The sequence below is a fragment of the Ischnura elegans genome, chromosome 2 (genome assembly GCF_921293095.1).
Source record: "Ischnura elegans chromosome 2, ioIscEleg1.1, whole genome shotgun sequence".
In the NCBI taxonomy this organism is placed as follows: Eukaryota; Metazoa; Arthropoda; class Insecta; order Odonata; family Coenagrionidae; genus Ischnura; species Ischnura elegans.
Window position 1 is genome coordinate 61,399,495 of NC_060247.1, and position 21,110 is coordinate 61,420,604.

Genomic DNA, 21,110 nt, shown 5'->3' on the forward strand with positions numbered 1-21,110 from the left:
AAAACTATTTCAAGTTCTAATGAGTAGTTTATTACCATTCAATACAATTCTGCTGAAACCTTGTTAAATTTTTCTTTGATAATTATGAAATTGATATTTTATATTCCTTTAAACTTTTATTTACCTCCAATCGATTTAAAGCCTTATTTTTAGAGAGACTAAGGGCCCTTGAAACACATCTACGTATAATAGTATACGTCGAGGGTGGATTAAATTTTTGTAGATATATCACAGCTCAGTACTTTAAGGTCACATGGAATACATTCGGCAATTCAGGAATGGAAAAATATGGCGAAGGAAGAAATGAGATTTACCAAGAGTTACTGTATATCATCGATTGTTTATTGCAACATCCCGTTCTCAATATACATAGCTGGTATACACACAAGCATTGCCTACATGCGGACTTCGCACTCCAGAGGCATGCTCATGGACGGTCGGGTTAGTCGAGTCTGAGGGTTCTCTAGATCCAACTGAGAATCGTCGGCGTCAACCTTTTAGAAATAGCGGTATGCGGCGTAGGGGGAGGTGTAGGCTGCGAATGGCGCGGCTACTGGTGCAGTGTAAGCGGCAGCCACTGGTGCGGTGTAGGCAGCCAGGGGTGAGGTGTAAGCAGCAGCTACAGGTGCGGTGTAGGCGGCGGCTACAGGTGCGGTGTAGGCGGCAGCTACAGGTGCGCTGTAAGCGGCAGCTACGGGAGCGGTGTAGGCGGCAGCTACAGGTGCGGTGTAGGCGGCAGCTACAGGTGCGCTGTAGGCCAAGAGGGCTCCACGCTTGTCACGTGGGGCTTCAGCGGCGACGAGAGCCACAACGGCGAGGACGAGAACCTGCGGTGGAGGGAGAGAGGAGATTGTTGATTAGTAGCACGTGGTCGATAGCAGAGGGTTGACAAAATAAAAATGCCCTCTGTGCACTCATTCGAGGGATGAATTAAGAGTCCTTTCATCGGAAGAAGGTGAGCAAGGTGAACAAGTATATTTTAATTCGGAGAACCAATGATGAAGCGCGTACAGTGCATTAACCTATTATTACCCAATGTTGATTCCAAGCAACATCAAAAATGTATACATTTTCTGCTCTATTCAGGAAAGATTTAAACTACGCGTTCCTTTGTGCTGTAAATTTTAATGGTGAAATATGTATCTGCCGCAATAATTATGATTGAGTAGAAAATTGTCACTGTTTGAAAATGAGAAGTCTTGAAATTTAATTTCTCCCTGAAGCAGCTATGGTTTAGAAAGGGTTAATGTACTAGCGATTATTGGCGATGAAGATGGAGCAGCTCTACAGTAAATAACTAGGTAAATGAAAAAGCTTGAGCTCTCGTACAGAAAATAGCGTGTGAAGACTGATTTAGGCAGCTCTGCTACAACACCAGGTCAACTTGAATCTGAATAAGCTTTAGCAAGTGGTCGTAAAATACAGTATCTCTCAGTGAAAAACTGCAATGTCACAAAAAAATCTTCTAAACATATAATAACCCCGACTTTTAAATCAAAATGTACCTTGTCCCTCCCACTTGAGAGATTGCTGATGTTAATTGAGTTAAAATGTTTAGAAAATTATCTGGGAGAAAATTATATCTATATCTATTCATCTACTGAACTAACTGTTACTTTTCATTGGCACTGATATCGCTGCTAAATTTTTAGAAAATATCGATTATTGAATTTTAATGGAAGAAAATGTTAGTAATTTGGTATATCGTTATAGGAATATTTTTGGTGACGTTATTTTTCTGCAATCGCTTACACGTGTGCTGGCTAAAAAATTTCTTTTGTTACAGGTTACAGAAAACAACTCAATGACCTGTGTATCCTCTCATTTTTCCATTAGTTAAGCCCATTAGATACAGATGGCTGTGTAGTATATGAAATAGAATCATAACATTTTGAATTTGCAAAACTTTAGATATTCTGTCTATACCCAAGACTTAAAAGGCTGTATTCGCTATTCATAGACAAATATACCAATACTTCTGATAAAGTTAAATTTAGAAAAGTTATGCATCTGCTCTGGCCAAAACTCCAGAAAAATTAGCTAATATGGTAGCGTATTTTGTAGCCTCGGGGACAATTCAAGTATAATTGGGACTATCCGATTAAGGTGGAGCCAAGATGGACCAATACTCACCAGGACCTTCATGTCTGCGGTTTGGGTTGTTGGAAACAACGGCTTGAGAGAGCAGGTAAGATGTGCTGTTGAGCTTGTTCGAGTGAACGATGTCTCTGTCCACAGAACTCGGCCCTTATATACCCGCCCGATGAGAGGAAGAGGGGTCCTGGCAAAGGAAGACGTTAACCCCTTCAACACCTCACAGAATGCGATGAATAGATTACCTCACTTGTCGTAATCCTTCCCCGTTTAGTTGAAGATGGGCGAGGAGGCCAGTGCACCAGAAGGCGCTTCCGATATTTCGCGGGTAGAATTCACAAGAGGCGGCACGCGCAGCTCGACTTCGGGCAGACTTCCAGGCACGCTCCTCGGCTTACGCCATTCAACCGTCGAAGGCCCCTCCACCCAGCGGCAGAGGCCTTCTCGGCCGGCCTGTCATTTGGTTTCCCTTTCGTCCGCGCGGGACATCGCCAGTGGTGAGTATCGATCGGACCACATCAGTGGATGTCCGAAGGAGACAATATTTCTGATATTATCGCGTAATATCCTAGCATATTCTCCTAATAGTTAAATTAAATCGACGTTGTTTCCGGCGGCTAAGTCATTATCAAAATTACTTGTATACCTACCATGATATTGGCTCACAGTTGCTGAGACCTAGATCAGTTTAGACAAATAATTTGAAATTTACAAAGTTTGCCCGTGATTATGCTGGTAAAACACTCCCACGAACTGCCGCCAGTTGAATTAAAATATGATTCCTTAGTTAAATAATACGAATATGGGCTAATTTTTCATGTTATCAAGATACTCGGTGATATTTAGCCAGTGCTTTGTATTGCAATCTCTTTTTTGCACTTAACACCCAAGAGAATTCTATGGATAAAATTTTGTCTTTTGTCCTCGTTGTAGCCAGTAGATTCGATGTATAAGGTACTGCACTCTATGCGGTAGGACTCTAGGGCACTTCATTGGCGTTGCTTTTTATGGATAACATATAACTCTGTTTTCTTGAGTCAATCTATGGCATTGACTAGTGATTTTGTACCTATATATTTTCCAATGTAAGTAGGTGATAGATACCTAGACATTCACTTTATTTAAGGTGCAACTTTGTGAATTATTAAAAGTAAGGGAATCTTCGATATCTGATCTTTTTGACAGTTCAGGTAGGCTCTTCATATATTGTTGTTTTGTATTGTAAAACTTATTGTCGAAGTTGCTCCAATTGCTCAGCTGATTGCTCACTTTGCAGTGCATTCCTTCGAGAGCGAAAAATCTGTCGTAAACTTTATCCTTTATTTCTTCTATCAAACTGATTGAAATATTCGTTTTGCATCCTCATCTATGTACTTAAATATTTTAAATTATTTTCAGAAAAATATTTCTTCAGTCATTTATTCATGTGTAAAACTATTGAACGCCATTAATAATAAGTGTGCGATATACTTCATTGAAAATTTTTTATCTGAAAAGTATTCGATGCATCATCCTTCAGTTTTTCATTTTTCAAATCATCCGATTGCTGTTCAAATTCATATTTCTCTATGCATCATAGCAAATAAATCATTGACTTCGCTCTAAAAGTTTTGGATGCCACGCAACTTTGCTATTTGTAGCCTTTACTTGCATTTCAGTACATTGAAAATCCAAAGATAGATACTGTGAGCTGTATGTAAATATTGTGAGCTGTAAGTAAATAAGTATACTAAGTATTCCGATTTTTTTCTAATGAGTGTGGAAGTTTTCTGAAATGCGTTACGGTTAGACGTAGCGATAGGAAGAAAATTTGGCATTGAAAAAAAATATGCATAGCACTGATACAATTTTTTATAATAAAATGAAAATGTGTCTAATTTGCATCGGAAAAAATAATACGACTGTGTTATATATATCAAGTAACATTTCCTAATGCGTTATTTGCCACACTTTTATCGGATACAAACATGAAATTAGATGTGAATGAATGAAGCGCTACAGCTAAAAATGCTGTCTCAATGCAATTTTTTTCTTTTCATTTACCTTTGTAAGCACTTTTTGCGTCATGAACGATAGAAAGAAGCTAGCCGTCACATTCATCGCGTGTCTTTGCGGAATGTCCTAAAGAGAGGCAACCATGTAGTGCAATTAGTGAAAGAGATAAAATACTTACAATATCCTCGTGATTTAAAGTGACATGGCATGGGCCACATTAAAAAGTTTGAAATAAGTTGGACCACATAATGAACATCAATGGTGAGGCTAATGATAATAGAGTAGTAGCGTCCGTGACGGGTGACTACGATACGGCCGCATGTTTTTGGATTAATTAATGTGTGACATGCAGGATTTCTGAACTTTCTGCTTGATCAAATATTGAGATCATATATAACTGAACATTTCTAAACTGCCATCTAACTAAAGCCTAAAAATCAAGAGGTTTTGGTGAAAGAAATCGTCATTTAAATACATCGGTTACAATCGGATCAAAATGGTGCAGGAAGATGGCTGAGCTGATATATCCCATTCACTGTATAGGCTTTAAAGTCAGGGGTCAGTTTTACTATTGTACTCCACCACTTCCTTCATAGCCATCTGTATGTAGCCAAGTATGCATGTTTACTTTTTTAATATTTTTTAAATTTTTAAAATAATTTTTCTATTTTAAAATTTTACTCCACGTTTGTCTTTGAGATGAATGTGTAGTGTTTATTTTACGGTTTTTAATCACTCGACATTCACTGTGCAGGTATTTACTGAAAAGAGTTCTACGTATGAACAATTATTCGTCATGAATAATTTTCCTTTAGATTTTCTTATTTTTTAGAATTGATAAATAATTTCCTTCAGGTTATTATGCAAGATGAACGCTTTCAAACATGCGTGAGCTGACGTCTACGTAGTTGATATAGGTAAAATAATGGACATTCGTGTACTTCTCATTTGAAATTTTATTTCATAAACCGACGTAGGTGAGTGATTCTGCACACTCGATAATAACAAATGTGTTTTCTATATGTTATCTGTAATTACTTTCAATTCAAGAATGCGCATGATTTTAAATGGCTGTAATAAAATGAAGCTCTTCGCTTTGTACCTATTTGCCTAAACCCGTGCCATCTAAGAAGTTTTATTTTATTAGATATTAACCTGCTCTAGATGTAATAATTTCGTCTCTGCCCCTCATCTTAATTTTTCATTTTTTTGTTTTGTTTTAGTACGCATAACCTATTTATATTTTCCTATATTTTTAGTATTGAATAATTTGGCATTCATTGTTGAAACATTAACGGCAAAGGTTTACTCGAAAAATCGTTTTTGCTATCAATAATTTTGCTTGAGTTTACAGTAATCATGTTAGGAGATATCTTCCAAACCCACCTTTGTAGTTTTCTGTTTATCTTCGCCTTTAGAATAGGGGTATTACAATCTTTTGCTGGAGGCATATCTCATCTACAGAAAGTGAATCAATATTTGATTAATAGTTGTTGAATTTTCTCAGAGTAATTATCTTGAGAAAAGGGCGCTGATATATTTGTAAAATTACATTTCCATATATTAAATCGCATATTTTTGACTGTATATTCGAAATTAGGAACGGCTTTACAATATCTAAATAACATGTTGCGGAGCATTATAACCGAAGTTTACGGATTCTTACGATTGAGGTATCTAGCTAACCGTTGATTTCATTTAATTTGTCATCGTCCTTGGTCTTTTATTCATTCTCTGCAAAAACTACGATCTCATTTCTATTGATGATATGCATATCTTCCGGTAACTTCATTATGATTGGAAAGCAATGCGACACCCCTCTCCTGCCATAGACTCGACGTACAGCTGTGCGTGAGGAAAGCAAGCCCTGGATTCGAGACGGAGTCATTCGTGATCTGGTAATTAAACAACCCCTTACTCTCACTCATCTTCGCAACGGTTGCCGAACGGCATTTGTTTTTCCGCGTCGCAACTAGATTTGGCACCGATGCTCCTCGATCCGATGCTCCAATTTCACCTTTCGTTTGCACTAGTTCAATAGTATGTGTCGAACATTGTGGAATTTTCTTTTCCTATGCCGAAACGGTGAGCATGGTTCGAAACCCATTTGGAATACTAAATTCGCTTGATTTCGAAGAATTCGTTCCGAATGCAGTTGCCAATGCAGGTGCTTTTCTCTTTCTCGTTAACGATTCTCCTTTATCCCAGGTGTATTGCAATCTTTAGACTGGTGCAGCGAATCACATCTACATAAAGTGTTATCCTATGTCTAGTTTTGAAAATTACATTGTAACCTGCCCGAGTGACCACATCTGTTCGGCAGACATCTCAATTGGTGGTATTATTTTCCTAATACTGAACGTATTTCCCGTAAAAACCGTATAAAATCCATCTCTTTCATTGGGATTATGAGAATTACATGTCATAAACACACGAAAATATGTTGTTATATTTATAATAATGACTTATTTATGAATCTGTAATTAATCATTATTAAAGAAATAACCTTAACCGAAATGAGCTTTCATTAGTATTTAGAAATAGGCGAAATTTTCTCTTATGTTTTAACTATTGGCCAAGTACCATTGAAATGAACTGAATTGCTAGTCGATAATTGATTACGGCCAGACTTTCCTATAAACGGCTAATCCTTTAGCGGCCACTCCGGCTTTGACTTTCACTATATGCTTGGAAATATCGATCGGGATTCGATCTCTTCAAACCTGGAAAATCTACGTTCTAAAGAGGGCCTTAACAACGTTTCTAAAATAAAAGGAATATCCACCCTTGCGTGACCTGCAACCAGTATTGCTTCATTTATACCCCTGTCGATGACATTAATGAATGAAATTAAACTTTTAAAATGAAGTTCGATAATCATGTCCAGGGTCTCATTTCCCTATAATGTAACTAGGCTTCAGCCTTGGGCCTCAATATCAAGAGGCCTACATTCTAATTGTCATCAGAATTAAAATGACACTATTCTTAAAACAGTGAACATTAAAACACTGATCCACATTTTTTTATAAAGGGTAGAACCAATCACAACATATTTCTTGTAACTTATAAACACTTATATATCACAGTAATGATACATTTTATTATAATAAATAAAAGCGAACAAACTATGTATAAATCCACCAATTTATTTTTGTGGTACTACTAGTTTCGACGCAGCGGCGTCATCATTAGGTACCTGATGATGACGCCGCTGCGTCGAAACTAGTAGTACCACAAAAATAAATTGGTGGATATATACATAGTTTGTTCGCTTTTATTTATTAGAATGAACCTCCACAAAGTTGAGCCTGTTACGATAGACATTTTATTATCTCTCATGCAATGTGCTAACTTGAAAATGGAAGGTGAAAGGGACTCATAAATGAAATTTCCTAGGGCCTCTTTTCATCTAAATCCTTTCCTTCTCATGTCTGTAATGTAGAAAATGATCTCCTCCTTATGCAGCCACTTCTAATCATTCTGATCGGTGGCCTCTTGTGACAGATTTCAAAGCAGACGTTGAATCTTCTGTATCTAAGTTTATTACTGAATGAGGAGGAGTATATTTAGGAGTTGCTTGGGGAGAATGGCTGAACATCCAGGCCCTTACGTAATTTTGTTAACAACTTCATTTCAATCTCAGGAAGCTAAGCAACCAAATGGAGTACAATGAAAGTGGTCACCTACGTACTGAATTTTGTATTTAATCATTTTTTGAGGAACACACTTGTCTCAAATAAAATTTTATTTATGATGAGATCCCGAAAAATTTTCTGCTTTGTTTTCACGAGTGACTAGATAGCATTCAATTAAATAGAATTTCCGGGCGATAAGCGATAATGTACTTTGTACTTAGTTTGTCGCCAATATTTTTGCTGTGGTTGCACAATACGACACCAGTGGGAATTAACTCCGTGCCGGGTTGCAGTGCCATTACGTGCCACCTTACGAACTTTCATATCAATTACAGCATTCATTTGTTAATAACTGGAAGGGTAGTCCGAAGAAGAGTTTGAAATTTATTTTTCTGATAACTATAAAAGCATAGCAAAAATTTTTCAGTGTATCTTAATACGACACATACATTCTAGCGTTGTTCAAATTTTTTGTATGCTTAGACAAATATCTCCGCAAGACCCTGTAAAATAATTCAGATTTTCGACTGCTATTTCCGCAAAACATAGCACAGATAGCCTTTTTGGTGGCCGACAATCGACGAAGTATAAAAAGAGGAGCATATTTTGTTAAATTTCGCGTAAAATTACATGTAAATCGTTTCTCGGTCCTATCTCCTGAACTTAATCCCTTCCGGTTAACTTCATAATTTAAAATTCAAATTCAGTTACGATATTCGTAAAGATAAGGGTTGATTTTTTTCAGCCACATTATGAATGCTAAGTGAATAATCGCCTTGTTGTCGTGCACGCCACGTTATACTGTCTCCAGTGAGTAAAACCAGGATAACGTCGGTGAATATGTGGTCTCTCCTTTCGAAACGATTGCATTGGCTTCGTCAATCAGCGTAATCCAGCGAGAAATGCCAAACCCGAGGCAAGGGTTGGGCTGTCCGTCTTAACCGTTGTCACTTTCCTCTTTACCGATATTTCGACATTCGTCACGGAACACTGCTCATCATAGGTTCGACGGAGTCACTCAGTGAATCATTCCGTCGAGTGAATGGCATTCGAAGAGAGTTGGAAACAGATTAAAACCATATTCGATGCCGTTTTTCTATGCGTTTTTGAGCTTATTGCAGAATTCGATCGCCGCGATGTCATTCCAGGCGTTAAAACTTGGAAATCTAAAATGAATTTAGAAAATTTCTCGGCTTTTTTCATGGAACAATATATCATTAATGACGAAATATTTAAATAAATGGTTAATAGTTCTCTCAGCGTTTGAAGTTGTGATTAACGTGCTTAAGTTTAATAAAGAAAATATTTCACCAAAATATACTAAGTAAGTCCAGTTGGGTGGTTGTAATATTTCTTCTTAAATGAATGTCTGCCTCATTCCCACTCTTTCCTCCTGTGGGGCGCATGAAGGTTGAATTTTGCGGGGAATAATTTCTTTCCGTGACGCCTTGGTGGTATGCAACACCTCGCAACGATAATGCTTCGGAGGGCCGAAATTCATAGGCGAGTGACTTTTAAGGCCATTATACATAGGGCACGTAATTGTAAAATCTGACGCGTGCACGAAGACAGTCAAAATTGCGTCGTATAAAACGGTGAATTTCTAAAATGCATGCGAGAATGCGTGGACGTGGGATGGCAAAATAGCCCCTGTTCTAATTTCATTCGTGCATTCGGATAATTCCTCGCCATTTTAGAAATTATAGCAGTTCTAATCTGCGCGATTTCGCACCCATTGTAAAACATCCTTTATTAATCATCAAGAATTTCAGAAAATTGTGTGTGAAACTGGTGAAATAAAAACTTTCATTTCAAATTGAAAAGATTACCACCTTTTTTATTTTGCCCTAAATTACGGGGGGCGGCCACCGTCCTTCCCCTCCATGATTTGCCACCGCTCCTTCTGAGTGTATCGTGTCTCTATCCTTCTACTTACTCAGATTACCTCAACGCTCAACCCACTCGTCATCATTCCCGAAATCACCTTTCGCACTTTTTTCCCCCTCCCTTCAATTATTTGTTATCCCAACCTCCTTGTTCATTCACCACCTCAAATATACAATAACTCATATCACCTTGATGATGACAACCTAGTACTTGAAACCCCGTTTTGCCAATGAATAATTATCTCTTGGAATCAAACAAAGCTGAGGCTTATGCAAGGAGTGACCGCAATGGGGCCCGGACCGCTGTTCTTTTAATGATGGAAATGAAGTAAGCATTCTACAAGTAGCTTAATCTTAATTATTTTAATAGATCATCAGCGGGGGGATAGGCAGAGTTCAGAGTATATGCAGAGTTTATCTGATACAATGGCGGGAGGAATTTTTTACTTAAAATAAAAGTTATTCAAGGGTTCACTCTTTAAAATTACTAATCTACTAGTAACCGTATCCGGGAAGTACTTCAAATACGATTATTTAAAAAACTTATTTGAAGTACATTTGTATTTGTATTTGGTATTTCAAATACACGAACTGAAGGTATATTATATTTTATATTTCAAAATCAGATTTTTGGTATTTTCCCACAAAAAAAAATACATTTTGGAAATACTTTTGAAGTAGCTCTGATAACAATTCTGTAACATTATGCTTTAGAGATTATTTCGTTTCTGTTACAAACGTTTTCTTTATGTTTGCATCTATCCATAACGATCCAAGGCAGGTTATTTTTTTAAGATCTCTTATTTCCTATACAACTGTATTTTGTATTTGAAAGGATTTTAAAATAATATTTTGTAGTTTGTTTTTCAAATATCCAAGTCAATTTATAATGGTATTTTGTATTTCAAATACTCCTGTATTTTTCCCATTCCAGACCAAATCCCCGAAATCTTGGCGCTGTTCATTGCTCACTTCTCCCAAATACAATACGTATCCATACTCGCTACTGGCATAAATATATTCTATAAGATATCATTTGCTCTGGGGCGAGGCTGGCACCCCTTCCCCCCTAAGATACTCGAGTACTACCCCCTCCGTGAATAATAAATATGCATTTGGTTGGTTCTCATTGAATACATACGGAAAAATATAACTCTCCTCCCCTCGTCTCCCCATTGTGAGAAGCCCCTCAACCTCTCTAGAACGTTGCGAAAATGTTGTGCGATGGTCGGAGGGACGTTCAGGGAATTACTCAAGGCTCACAAGGGTGTGACGCGAACTACACCCAGGACGTGAATAGTGTCAACGGAGGAGACGCAAGGCGATGGGGCGAACCGCGTGAGACCATGGGCTCCCTTTGCCGCCGCCGCGCCGTGGTGTCTCAGTCGCCTTGAGTCATATATTTCTGGGCCTCAGCCAATCTCGTAAAAATCCACGATAAGGGAAAAGTCTTCCCGGGAAAGTCAAGTTGCTCCCTCTCGCAAGGATGTCTGTCGGTTGGTAGGTCATTCGAAAGATGACAACAACAACCATTTTCACCATGGAGGAGTGGGGAGGCAAGTAGTTATTGAGGAGAGAAACCCGGTGTGGACGTTAGTATGCTTTCCAGTAGCATACTCAAAGGGGGGATTTGGTTGGCAGCAGTCCAATAAATATCATCAGCGTGTTTAAAGATGGGGAACGGGTGTTGAAAGACAACGTATAAAATAGTTTCAGGCTTGACTAAGTGCAAGTTCGATATATCCCTGATAAAAACTACAAATTGTTATTTCCACTCTTTAATTCAAAAACTCGAGTATCAACTATGGTTTCAACATATTATGTCTTTTTCAAGGATATCCACCTTGAATATGACATAATACGTTGAAACGATGGTCGGTAGTTGATTTTTGAATGTAAGTGCGGAAATTACCATTAGTAGTTTTTATCATAGTTGACAGACAGCGTTGCCCGGAGCCCTTAATAGGACGCATCAACCCCTTGCAATCGGTTGTTAATTGTTTTTCAGGACGAAGGATTCGCTTAAACCTTGTGTTATCATCTTGAAATATTTAGGGTGTATAGAGTAAACCTTTGCTAATATTTATCTTTATCTAAATTGATATATTTGGCTATGAAAATACTGAATCAAAATTTGAAAATCATAGATCCAGGAAAATGTTCAAAAGAGTATACTTTAAATAGGTACCCAGAAAATTGAGAGATGATAACATGAGTTTTAAACGAATAACACATCACAAAAAAGACCAGCGGGAGTGATGCGTCCTCTTAAGTATCTACAGATGGACTAAGTTGCTTCAATGAAAGGTGACAGTGTAGGTCTGAGCCAAATGCTCCTACAGATATTCAAACGTACCTACAGAAGGTGAACTAGTACTCATAGAGGCACTTACCCATAAAACTGAATGTAATAATTATATGAGGCCTAAAATATGCAAGTATGATTTGGCTTGTGACAGATTCTCATGATCTTGCTTTGGTCTTGCCAATTATGGCAATCCAGAAAGTAACCACCGTTTAGGAATAAAAATTAAATCAGTGAAGTTAGAACAATTTTATTATATGCATCTTAAAACTAAAACTTTATTTTTCCACATAGTCGCCAAATCGATTCAAGCACTATTCGTATCTCATAACAGTCTTTGCAATCCCCTCTTCATAAAAATCTGCTGCCTGTGAATGGAGCCAACCTGTCACTGTCAGTAATCTTTAATAAATCTTCACTATATGACGGACTACACTTTCACTCATAATGTTTTGGCCATAAACTGCACAAAATTCGGCTGCCGATTGCTTTTTTGCCCAAAGAAATCGAAAAACACCACGCACTTCACACATGGGGAGATTTTCTATTATGATATTCATGTTTGTGGGCTATCACTGGAAAACGCGTGAAAGTACAATGCTCCGCATAGCACAGAAGCGTACTGATCTGCTGCGCTCGTCGATGTCCATATGACGACGCTACCCCCGCTACTTCTCGCGCTACTCACAAACGACGGTTACTTTCGTGATTACCGTCGTATGTAGCCATGGATTCTTATTTACCACAGGGTTGTACGGATACGAGTGATGAATTGCTTGCCTTCCCACCTAGGGCGGGAACCTTTTCGCGCCTGCAGCAGGGAAAGTGATTTTTTCCTTTTTGAAGGCGCCTCTTTTGTCCCGTTTTTATACACCTGAAAAGGGTTGTACTTTTACGTTTATTAAAAAAAACATGAGAATAGTTGGAATATAAGCCCTGGAACTTTATACTTGATACTTGCTGCGACTACCAAAGAATTTAAGATTCGTAAGATTTTAAATATTTCAAGGAAGTGATAAAGCTTCACTGCATGTGCACTGGAAAGTCTCATTATTGGGCTTGGAAACATTTGCTTCAGGGAAGAAATAAATAAATGTATGATGGAGGTAATTTGTGGTTACATAAATGTAAATATGTAATTATTTTTCATTTCCTAATTGAACTCATGCAAATCATTTCCACCTCTTTTTCGTCTGTTTTGAAAACGTAGCAATATTTTTCCATGGTAAAATTAGCTAACAATGATAAATATTCACTTTATTGCTATTAGAAATACCACGTTTTTTATAAGGATTTCATCCTCGGAGAAATTTAGAAATTCTTTCTTAAAAATGTTTGGCCATAGCTGGGGTGACTTCATGGAAGTATCTTATATGGATAAACTCTACTCTTCCACAGTTCTTTTTACAAATAGCCATGCATTACATTGTTTCATCAGTTTCACAAGTCCACCTGCAAGCGCTTATATTCGGCGTCATGAAGACATCATCTACGGTGAAGATGCATATTTAAATACTTATAATGCTACAAATGATTTGTATGTTGTAAGTGAGGATGCCTCTGCGCAGTAAAATTAGTTTCACCACCAATAAAAAGTACGATGGGGAAGTGCGATGAATCCATATTTATACTACCATTTTTGTTCAATTGATGGATTGCGTTTCGTGTGCCTCAGCCTTAGTTTTGCTAATTTTTTTTTCTTTTCCAAACAATAGACAACCTTACCAATTTTATTTTCCCGTCAATCGTGACCCGTATTTTTCCGTTTTGAGATTAGCCTATTTCTCGAGCTATTTGCGAAAGGATAATCAGATTCCAAGTCCTATTCCTAGAGCGACTGATTGTATCTTTGTATTGCGTCTTTCCTCTATCACCCACTGATAGTTTTAAATGGTGTGTAGTGAGCTGTGACACTTAAATTTTTGCATGTATGTATTAGGTATTTTCTCGGCGTTGCAGTCTCCCATGTCATAAAGCCTTTTGTACAGTTATTCGTAGATGGCGGACAAATATCCTTAAATTTTCCGAAAAGTTCGTCAAAAAAGTTGCAATGATTTAGGAAAAAAGTCTCTTAGTATTTTGTCCGAGAATCGCTAAATTACACTAAATAGGGTAGTTTCCGTCATCAAAGAAAACGAAAGGCATTAATAGCGATTCGTTACCCACCATTAGTGTATTCATAATATACCAATCATTTGGTTTTAGAAATCCCAGTTTAAACGAATAGCAATGGTCAATTTTAACCTCATTTGAAAAAGGCCAGATCGGCGCCCATGCGAATCCACTCCACGTGACGTCACAGGAACCTAGTTTCTACACGAGAGGATAGGAGTTTTACATCGTCTGAAATTACCAATGCATGCATGAGGCACAGAGCTAAGGGAAACATCTCTTAATTATCACCTATTAAAATTGCCTATGGTAGGAAAGTTTCCTTCGTTTGATAAGGTATTAATAATCATTATTTAAGCCAAGCGCTACCAGCTAGCAGGGTAGCCCGGCACCCAGGTGGCCTCACACAGTGGCAGCCAGACGTCACACGGGCTTTTCCCTGCATTCATACTTAGACGTCGCGTTTTCGCGCTCTTGAGTATTTTCACTTTTCATCTAATCACGAAAAATAGATATCGCCATTTAAACATCTAAAAGCGTGAAATATGAACTCCAGTAGCATTAATCTTTCGATTTAGGCAATGAAAAAATAATAGGAAACCACCCTATTGTATGAAAAAAAAAAGAGCCCAGATTTTTCAGATTATGAGGTTTTTATTAACTAGATGAAAGGAAAAAACCGAAATTTACTATTTTTCAAATTATAAGATTGGTAAAAAATGCTTATAGGTAGAGCAACTACATGAAATGGGTAACCTTTGACATAAATGCTTCCTTTAACCTTTGAAGAATACACGCACCTTTTCGCCTATTTTTATTGCTTACGCGGAGTTCTACAAGTAACCATCAGCTTTCTGATCAATCACATTTATCACCTCGTGTGGAGGCGAATCATCTACACTATTCCTTTTAGCTGCTTCGACCTTTTACCTGCAAACTCAGTTGCGGAAACAGGAAAGATTGTTTCTTCACGATTCTGAAACAGACTAAACGAGCGATACTTCGTGTAAAAACTTGATCTTGCCCGAGGCATTCACCCTAACACTCTATTTCAGCTTCCATTGCGACATTAAGACGTTTCAAGACAGTGGCGGATACAGAAAATACTCAAGGGGGGGGCGCAAAAGATATCTTGAGCTACCTATACTTTTATCGTGATAAGAAATTAATCAATCCACGTGCGAAGTTGAAGAAAGTTTTATTTAAACTCATTATACGCGTATTTAAGTCAATATATTACGATAAAAAAAGTTACAACTGTGTTTCTACAATGTTCGGCTATGTGAGCGGCCCCGCAAAGGGGGGGCGCGCGCCCCTTGCGCCCCCCATCTGTATCCGCCTCTGTTTCAAGAGCGGAACAAAAGTCCGACGCAGTTAGCAAGGGTGATTCTTTATTGGCAGATGAGATATGACCCCGGGCAAGATGACTTTTGGCATGGGAAAAATTAATGTTCTGAGTGCAGTTTAACATTTTTAATGTATATCGACTAGAAGACACGATAAATAATTGATATAACATGTGAATGTATATTTTATTAAATGTGATATATATTATAATGCCTATCACAAGGGAGAATTTTGCTAATGTGAATGAATTTCACTGGACACCATTGTACTTTATTAAAAAATCCATACGCAATTGGTTTTTATCAAAGTTCGAGCAACCGTTGCACTATCATGAACGGTACCTGTTACATTGCATGCAGACATCGAAGGAAGGGTGAGATGAGTCCCATCACCCGTGGGATATTTCACATCTCATTTAGTTAAAAGTAATATAATGGGAGCTTGATGTTCGGGCCTCTTATGGTATTTACCCAAATCTTATTTTAATGTCTTTGCAAATGTATCCTTTATTGCATACCTGGACCATTTTTTTCGTTTCTTATATCTTTTTAGTCTCAATTTTGCGGTATCTTAAGAAATTTCCCAACCAACTCTAAAAATCTCCATCGACTCAGCTAATTTTGGGGTTACTTGGTGCAATTAATAAATTATGCTCATGGTAGAGCAAAAGAAAACACATAATACTGTTTCATTCACCTATTAATAATAGTATCTTTTCAGGCTGAAGAGATCAAGACCCGGTGGCGATCCCGGGAACTCTTCACACAATCATTTCGCTGGGAAAGCACTAGGCACATCTCCCTGTAGTCTTTTTACAGATAGCCATGTAGATAGTAATTGTAGCCATGCTTGTATTCAAGGCATGGATATGTAGAAGATGTTCAACTATACATAGTCGTGTACGGTAAAAAATAAATATTCAGGGATTGTACTTTAAGACAAGAGAATACATTCATTCACAGAATTTTATCAGAAATATCGTTAAAAAGTTCGAGTAGTCTCCTAACAATGCTAATTCGGCACCAACACACTTCTTTAGGCTAGTTTCCTTCGCTTCTTACGCTGGGTGAAAGTGAATTTTGTAGAGAATATGTTTTGAATAGAATTGAATGTTTTAATTTTTTCATAAAATATTGTCTTAGATATAAGATTCCAAAATTATCAAAAAATCAAAATGCATACAGGAGTGCAGCAACTAATCGGAAACAGAATATTTGTGTCATGGAAAGTAACACTTCAAACCCATTCCTTGCACGAATAATTTTGGTAACCTCTTTACGTCCTATGGTCACGAGGGCAGATTACTTAAATGCCAACAAAATGCGCTAAATGAGTGTTAAATTTATGACAAACAATTTTTGAAAGGTTATTTGACTATTATTTAAGATATCTATCGGAGAAACAAATAGTTAAAAATCTACATTATTTCATTAGATCATGCGCAGTAAAAGTATCAGGCATAAAAAATTCTTGACAATGATTACGATAATCATTCAGAAAATATATGTTGCAGAATGAAAATTTGGAAAAATTCATTAATGTGAAAAATTAAGTGTTTTTATTTTTCTGTGTAAGTTTTTCTCGAATTTTGTAACCTCTAGCCAATTTCAAATCAAAATTTACGCAGAATTACTTTATTTAATTAGAATGAGAGAGTATTTTGGGCTACAGAAAGCTACGGCTATCTTAAGTGGTGTATTAAATTTCCAAAGGGGGGAACCTAAGGTAGGTTTTGATAATTGGTTACGTGTAATACGAGTTTTTAATGGTAGGATATAATTCATTCGGGAAAGATTTGTGGCATGGGCGTACCCAGTGAGGGGCAGCTGCCCCCCCCCCCACCCCCCCCCCCGGCCTTGAAGCAAAAATTGCAAGAGTCTTAAAGCAAAATCAGTACTGAATTGAAACGAAAGTATTCAACAAATTTTCTTTAAACCCACAAAAAATGGTATGTATTAGTATTACATATGTAACTAAAATAAAACAGTTTTTTCAAGGAAATAATCTCATAAACTAATAAAGCACTGTTATAATTTACGTAAAATGTTAGTTTCAATCACCTTTTCCATGCGAAAATGTCTCAACTTGGCTTGCCCTCCCCTAGACCATGGCTTGCCTCCCCATAGTTATGATCCTGGATACGCCCTTGATTTGTAGCATTGAGTATGGGAGACATTGTTTTGGCAAATATAATAAAAAATAAATAATGTGTTGTCCATTTGCATTGATTTAAATTTATATTTCTGGAAAACATAGAGATCACGATAGGTATCTTCGGGATTCAAATGGCGAAGTAATTTTCTTATACTATTGAGGATACATAGAATAAGCGTCACGGCTTTTCTCATAGTCCGGGTTCGAGAGAAAGGCGTAATTAAAAATTCGGCGGATCAAAATAATTTTATTCCTTCTTGCTACTGACATGATATCGCATTTGGTTGGATTTTAAATTACGAAAATAAGGTTAATTTTCATCTGTAATCCCAAATTGTATGTTTAAAATATGAATAAAAAGGAATTTTGATGGAAAAACATAAATTTATCCCTTTTTAATGCATACTTATGTGTATATATCTTATTATATAAAAAAAACACCCTATGATTTTTAAATATATTAGTGAACCTCACAAAGCTCATTCTTTTATTCTAACAAAGTAAAGCCTGGAGATATCAGTTGGATATTTTATTTTATCTGTTTAACAGGTAAGTAGGTACATATCAACGCAGAAAGCAGAGGAGAGCAATGGGCATCTAAGCTACTTGAAATCAGCTAGTAGGTAAGTGACCTGCGTCGAAATGGCAGCAATGCAAACATAATTCACCCTTCACAAACGCATTAAAAAGTAGTTACTTCATTGATTTAGTGCTTGGAAAATAGCTTCAAATGTATCCTTCAGTTTTACATTAAATGCAAATAAATATGCGGCAATATAATTTTTTGCCGAAAACAACTTCAATATATAGGTACTCAATTTTTGAACGAAAGGATCAGAGACTGCTGTAATAAATCCATGTGGCAGTGGCAATATTACCATTTACGAGAATACCTCCTAATGCGACTCTCAGGGCCGGCTTCGAAGATGCCGCTTTTATTAGAGTGCATTTGGGGTGCTAGGGACAAAAAAATCGGCGAGATTTGAGTCTTAAGTATCTCCAAAGGCGATAAAAACGAGAAAGGACGTATCCCCGCATGTTGCTCCACTTGACTTCAGCTGTAGTTGTTGGAGGGTGTCCACTCATCCTACTCCCCAACGCGGTGTTCGCCGTTGGCTGGCGTGGTATCCAGCGGGGGCAAAGCGAGAGGGGTGCATTACGAAAAGCCAGCCGTTTAAGTCGAAAGTCAACAATCCCGTAACCTGCAAAGGGGACATAAAAACGTAAACAAATTCTAATGATACCATATACGAACATACCTCCTGGCATAACATACGGCACTATTAGCCGGCTTCGAAAATGTCCATTTTAGAGAAAATCTGACGTCCCAGGGGCAAAAATATAGGAGATTTGAGGCTTGATCCTCCACGGCGAGAATAACATAGGTATAAGAAGGTATCCCTGTAAGTAGCCCAACTTGACTTCAGCTGCTGCTGTTGGTGGACGACTACTCACCCTCCTTCCCAATGCCCTGTTTTCTATTGGCTGGCGTCGTTCTCAGCGAAAAGAGGATAAGCGGAGGGGGTGCATCGGGTGCATTATGACGAGCAGGCCGTTCAGGGGAGGGACGATAAGCCAGCCGTTTAATGAGCAGTCAACAACCTCGAAAGCTGTACAAGGCAAGGAAAAACGTAAACAAATTCTAATGATACCATTTACGAGCACACCTCCTGACATAACATACGACACTACTAGCCGGCTTCGAAAAAGTCCATTTTAGAGAAAATCTGAGGTCCCAGGGGCAAAAATATAGTAGATTTGAGGCATGTTCCTCCACGGCGAGAATAACATATAAGAAGGTATCCCTGTAAGTTGCCCAACTTGACTTGAGCTGTTGCCGCTGGTGGACGATACTCACCCTTCTTCCCAATGCTCTGTTTGTCATAAGCTGGCGTAGCACTCAGCGAAAAGAAGATACGCGGAGGGAGTGCATTTCAACTTGTCAGCCGTTAAGGGGAGGGAAAATAAGCCAGCCGTTCAATGAGCAGTCAACAACCACGAAAGCTGTAGAAAGGGAGAAAAAACGTAAATAAATTCTAATGATACCATTTACGAGGATACCTCCTAACATAATGTACGACACTACATAATCGCCGGCTTCGAAAATGCCATTTATAAAGCAAATCTGACGTCCCAGGGGCAAAAATATGCGAGATTTAAGCCTTATTTCTCCAAGGCGAGAATAATATACAAGGAGCATTACAGTTCAGGGAACCTCTATTGCTTCATAAGAAGGCCTCTCATCGTACTTGGAACGGTAATGGCAGGGAGATTCAGACTTGAGCCTACAGTGCTCAGGATAGGCAGATTTAGAGGTAGGGGCGTGGGGGCACGTGCCCCCCCCCCCCCCCCGCCCCAGGTGCTTATAAAATAGGGAAGATTCTAATACAGTTACCATTGCGTTCGTTTAATTTTGTGTATTAAGGAGCCTCAACAATTTAATTTAATATTAATAACTTTCATATCAAAATAAAGAGACTATTTTATTCAATAATAGCTTTATTTTGTTTTGTAATCTGAAATATGAGAATACCTTTCAGACCCTTGTGCCTACCCCAGAAAAAAATCCTGGATCCGCCCCTGATGCTCAACATCACATTTCTACACCCATTTCAACCCCACCTTAATCCACCCATGTCTACACCATTCTGATGCTACTGCATTGAAAATAATTATTACTTATTTATATTGTGGAGTGGGCAAGGCCACATTTGTATGCTAAAAGACTCCCTTAAAGCAACAATGGATTTCCAATTAAAATCTCATAGGTATAACTAGATCGAGGAAAATGTGAAGGCTCTTGTTAAATAGTGTTCGAAAATATGCATTTTTTTTAATCATTTCAAAACACTTTTGCTTCTGTATAACCCACAGGTAGATCACACACCTTGCCTCTGCCCTTAGCAAGGTCATATTTACTGACTCCCAGGGGACGAGATATCTCATATATACTGTGTGGCAAAGCCCACAGTAAGCATTCATTGTGCATAACCCTGCTATAATGGGCCCTTTCAGCTGCTGCCCCCATTCCTCCACCTCCCCTTTCCTATTGGCATTAGTCGGCTGTACTCTACAAATTACTGTGTCACCTTGTGGCAGCAATAATAGGTGAACCTAGGTTAGACCCTAAATGGGATCTATACCAGTGAAGTTGTTTTAACTACTGCAATGACCATGTTAATACCTGACATTTACTTTCACCTGATTATTTTTTTGTCCAATTAAGTTCTTTTGAAGTTCAGTGTTCATGATGCAGGCCTATTTCAAACTCCTTTCATTCCTTTCCAAGAATGTAATTTCCTAGCCATAGCACTGTTTTAGGACATATTTCCTTAGACCACAGTAGTGAAACTATCACATAAAATATTGCTAAGGGTAGTGCAGAGTACATGGACAAGGGCTTACTCAGGATGAATACAAGGAGGGGGCAAGCCTTGGTTGTTCAAGTTGTAAGTAAGATTTAAGTATGGAAAAGGTAAATGAAATCAGCATTTTAAGGGAACTGTAAGAGCTCCTTATTAGTTTTTAAAATTATTTATTTGAAAAAATATTATTTTCCTAGAAGACATTTGCAATTTTTGA

General features: G+C 37.9%; 1 protein-coding gene across 1 annotated transcript; it reads right to left on the minus strand.

Annotated features, from left to right (window-relative positions):
- Positions 1 to 320: 320 nt before the first annotated feature.
- Positions 321 to 2,392, minus strand: LOC124174081 (larval cuticle protein F1-like). The gene is made up of 2 exons (XM_046553216.1): positions 2,134 to 2,392; positions 321 to 827 (listed from the first exon to the last, which is right to left on the minus strand). Exons 1-2 carry the CDS (start codon positions 2,143 to 2,145, stop codon positions 498 to 500), a joined length of 342 nt encoding a protein of 113 aa, XP_046409172.1. The 5' UTR covers positions 2,146 to 2,392; the 3' UTR covers positions 321 to 497.
- Between the last annotated feature and the right edge of the window lie 18,718 nt (positions 2,393 to 21,110).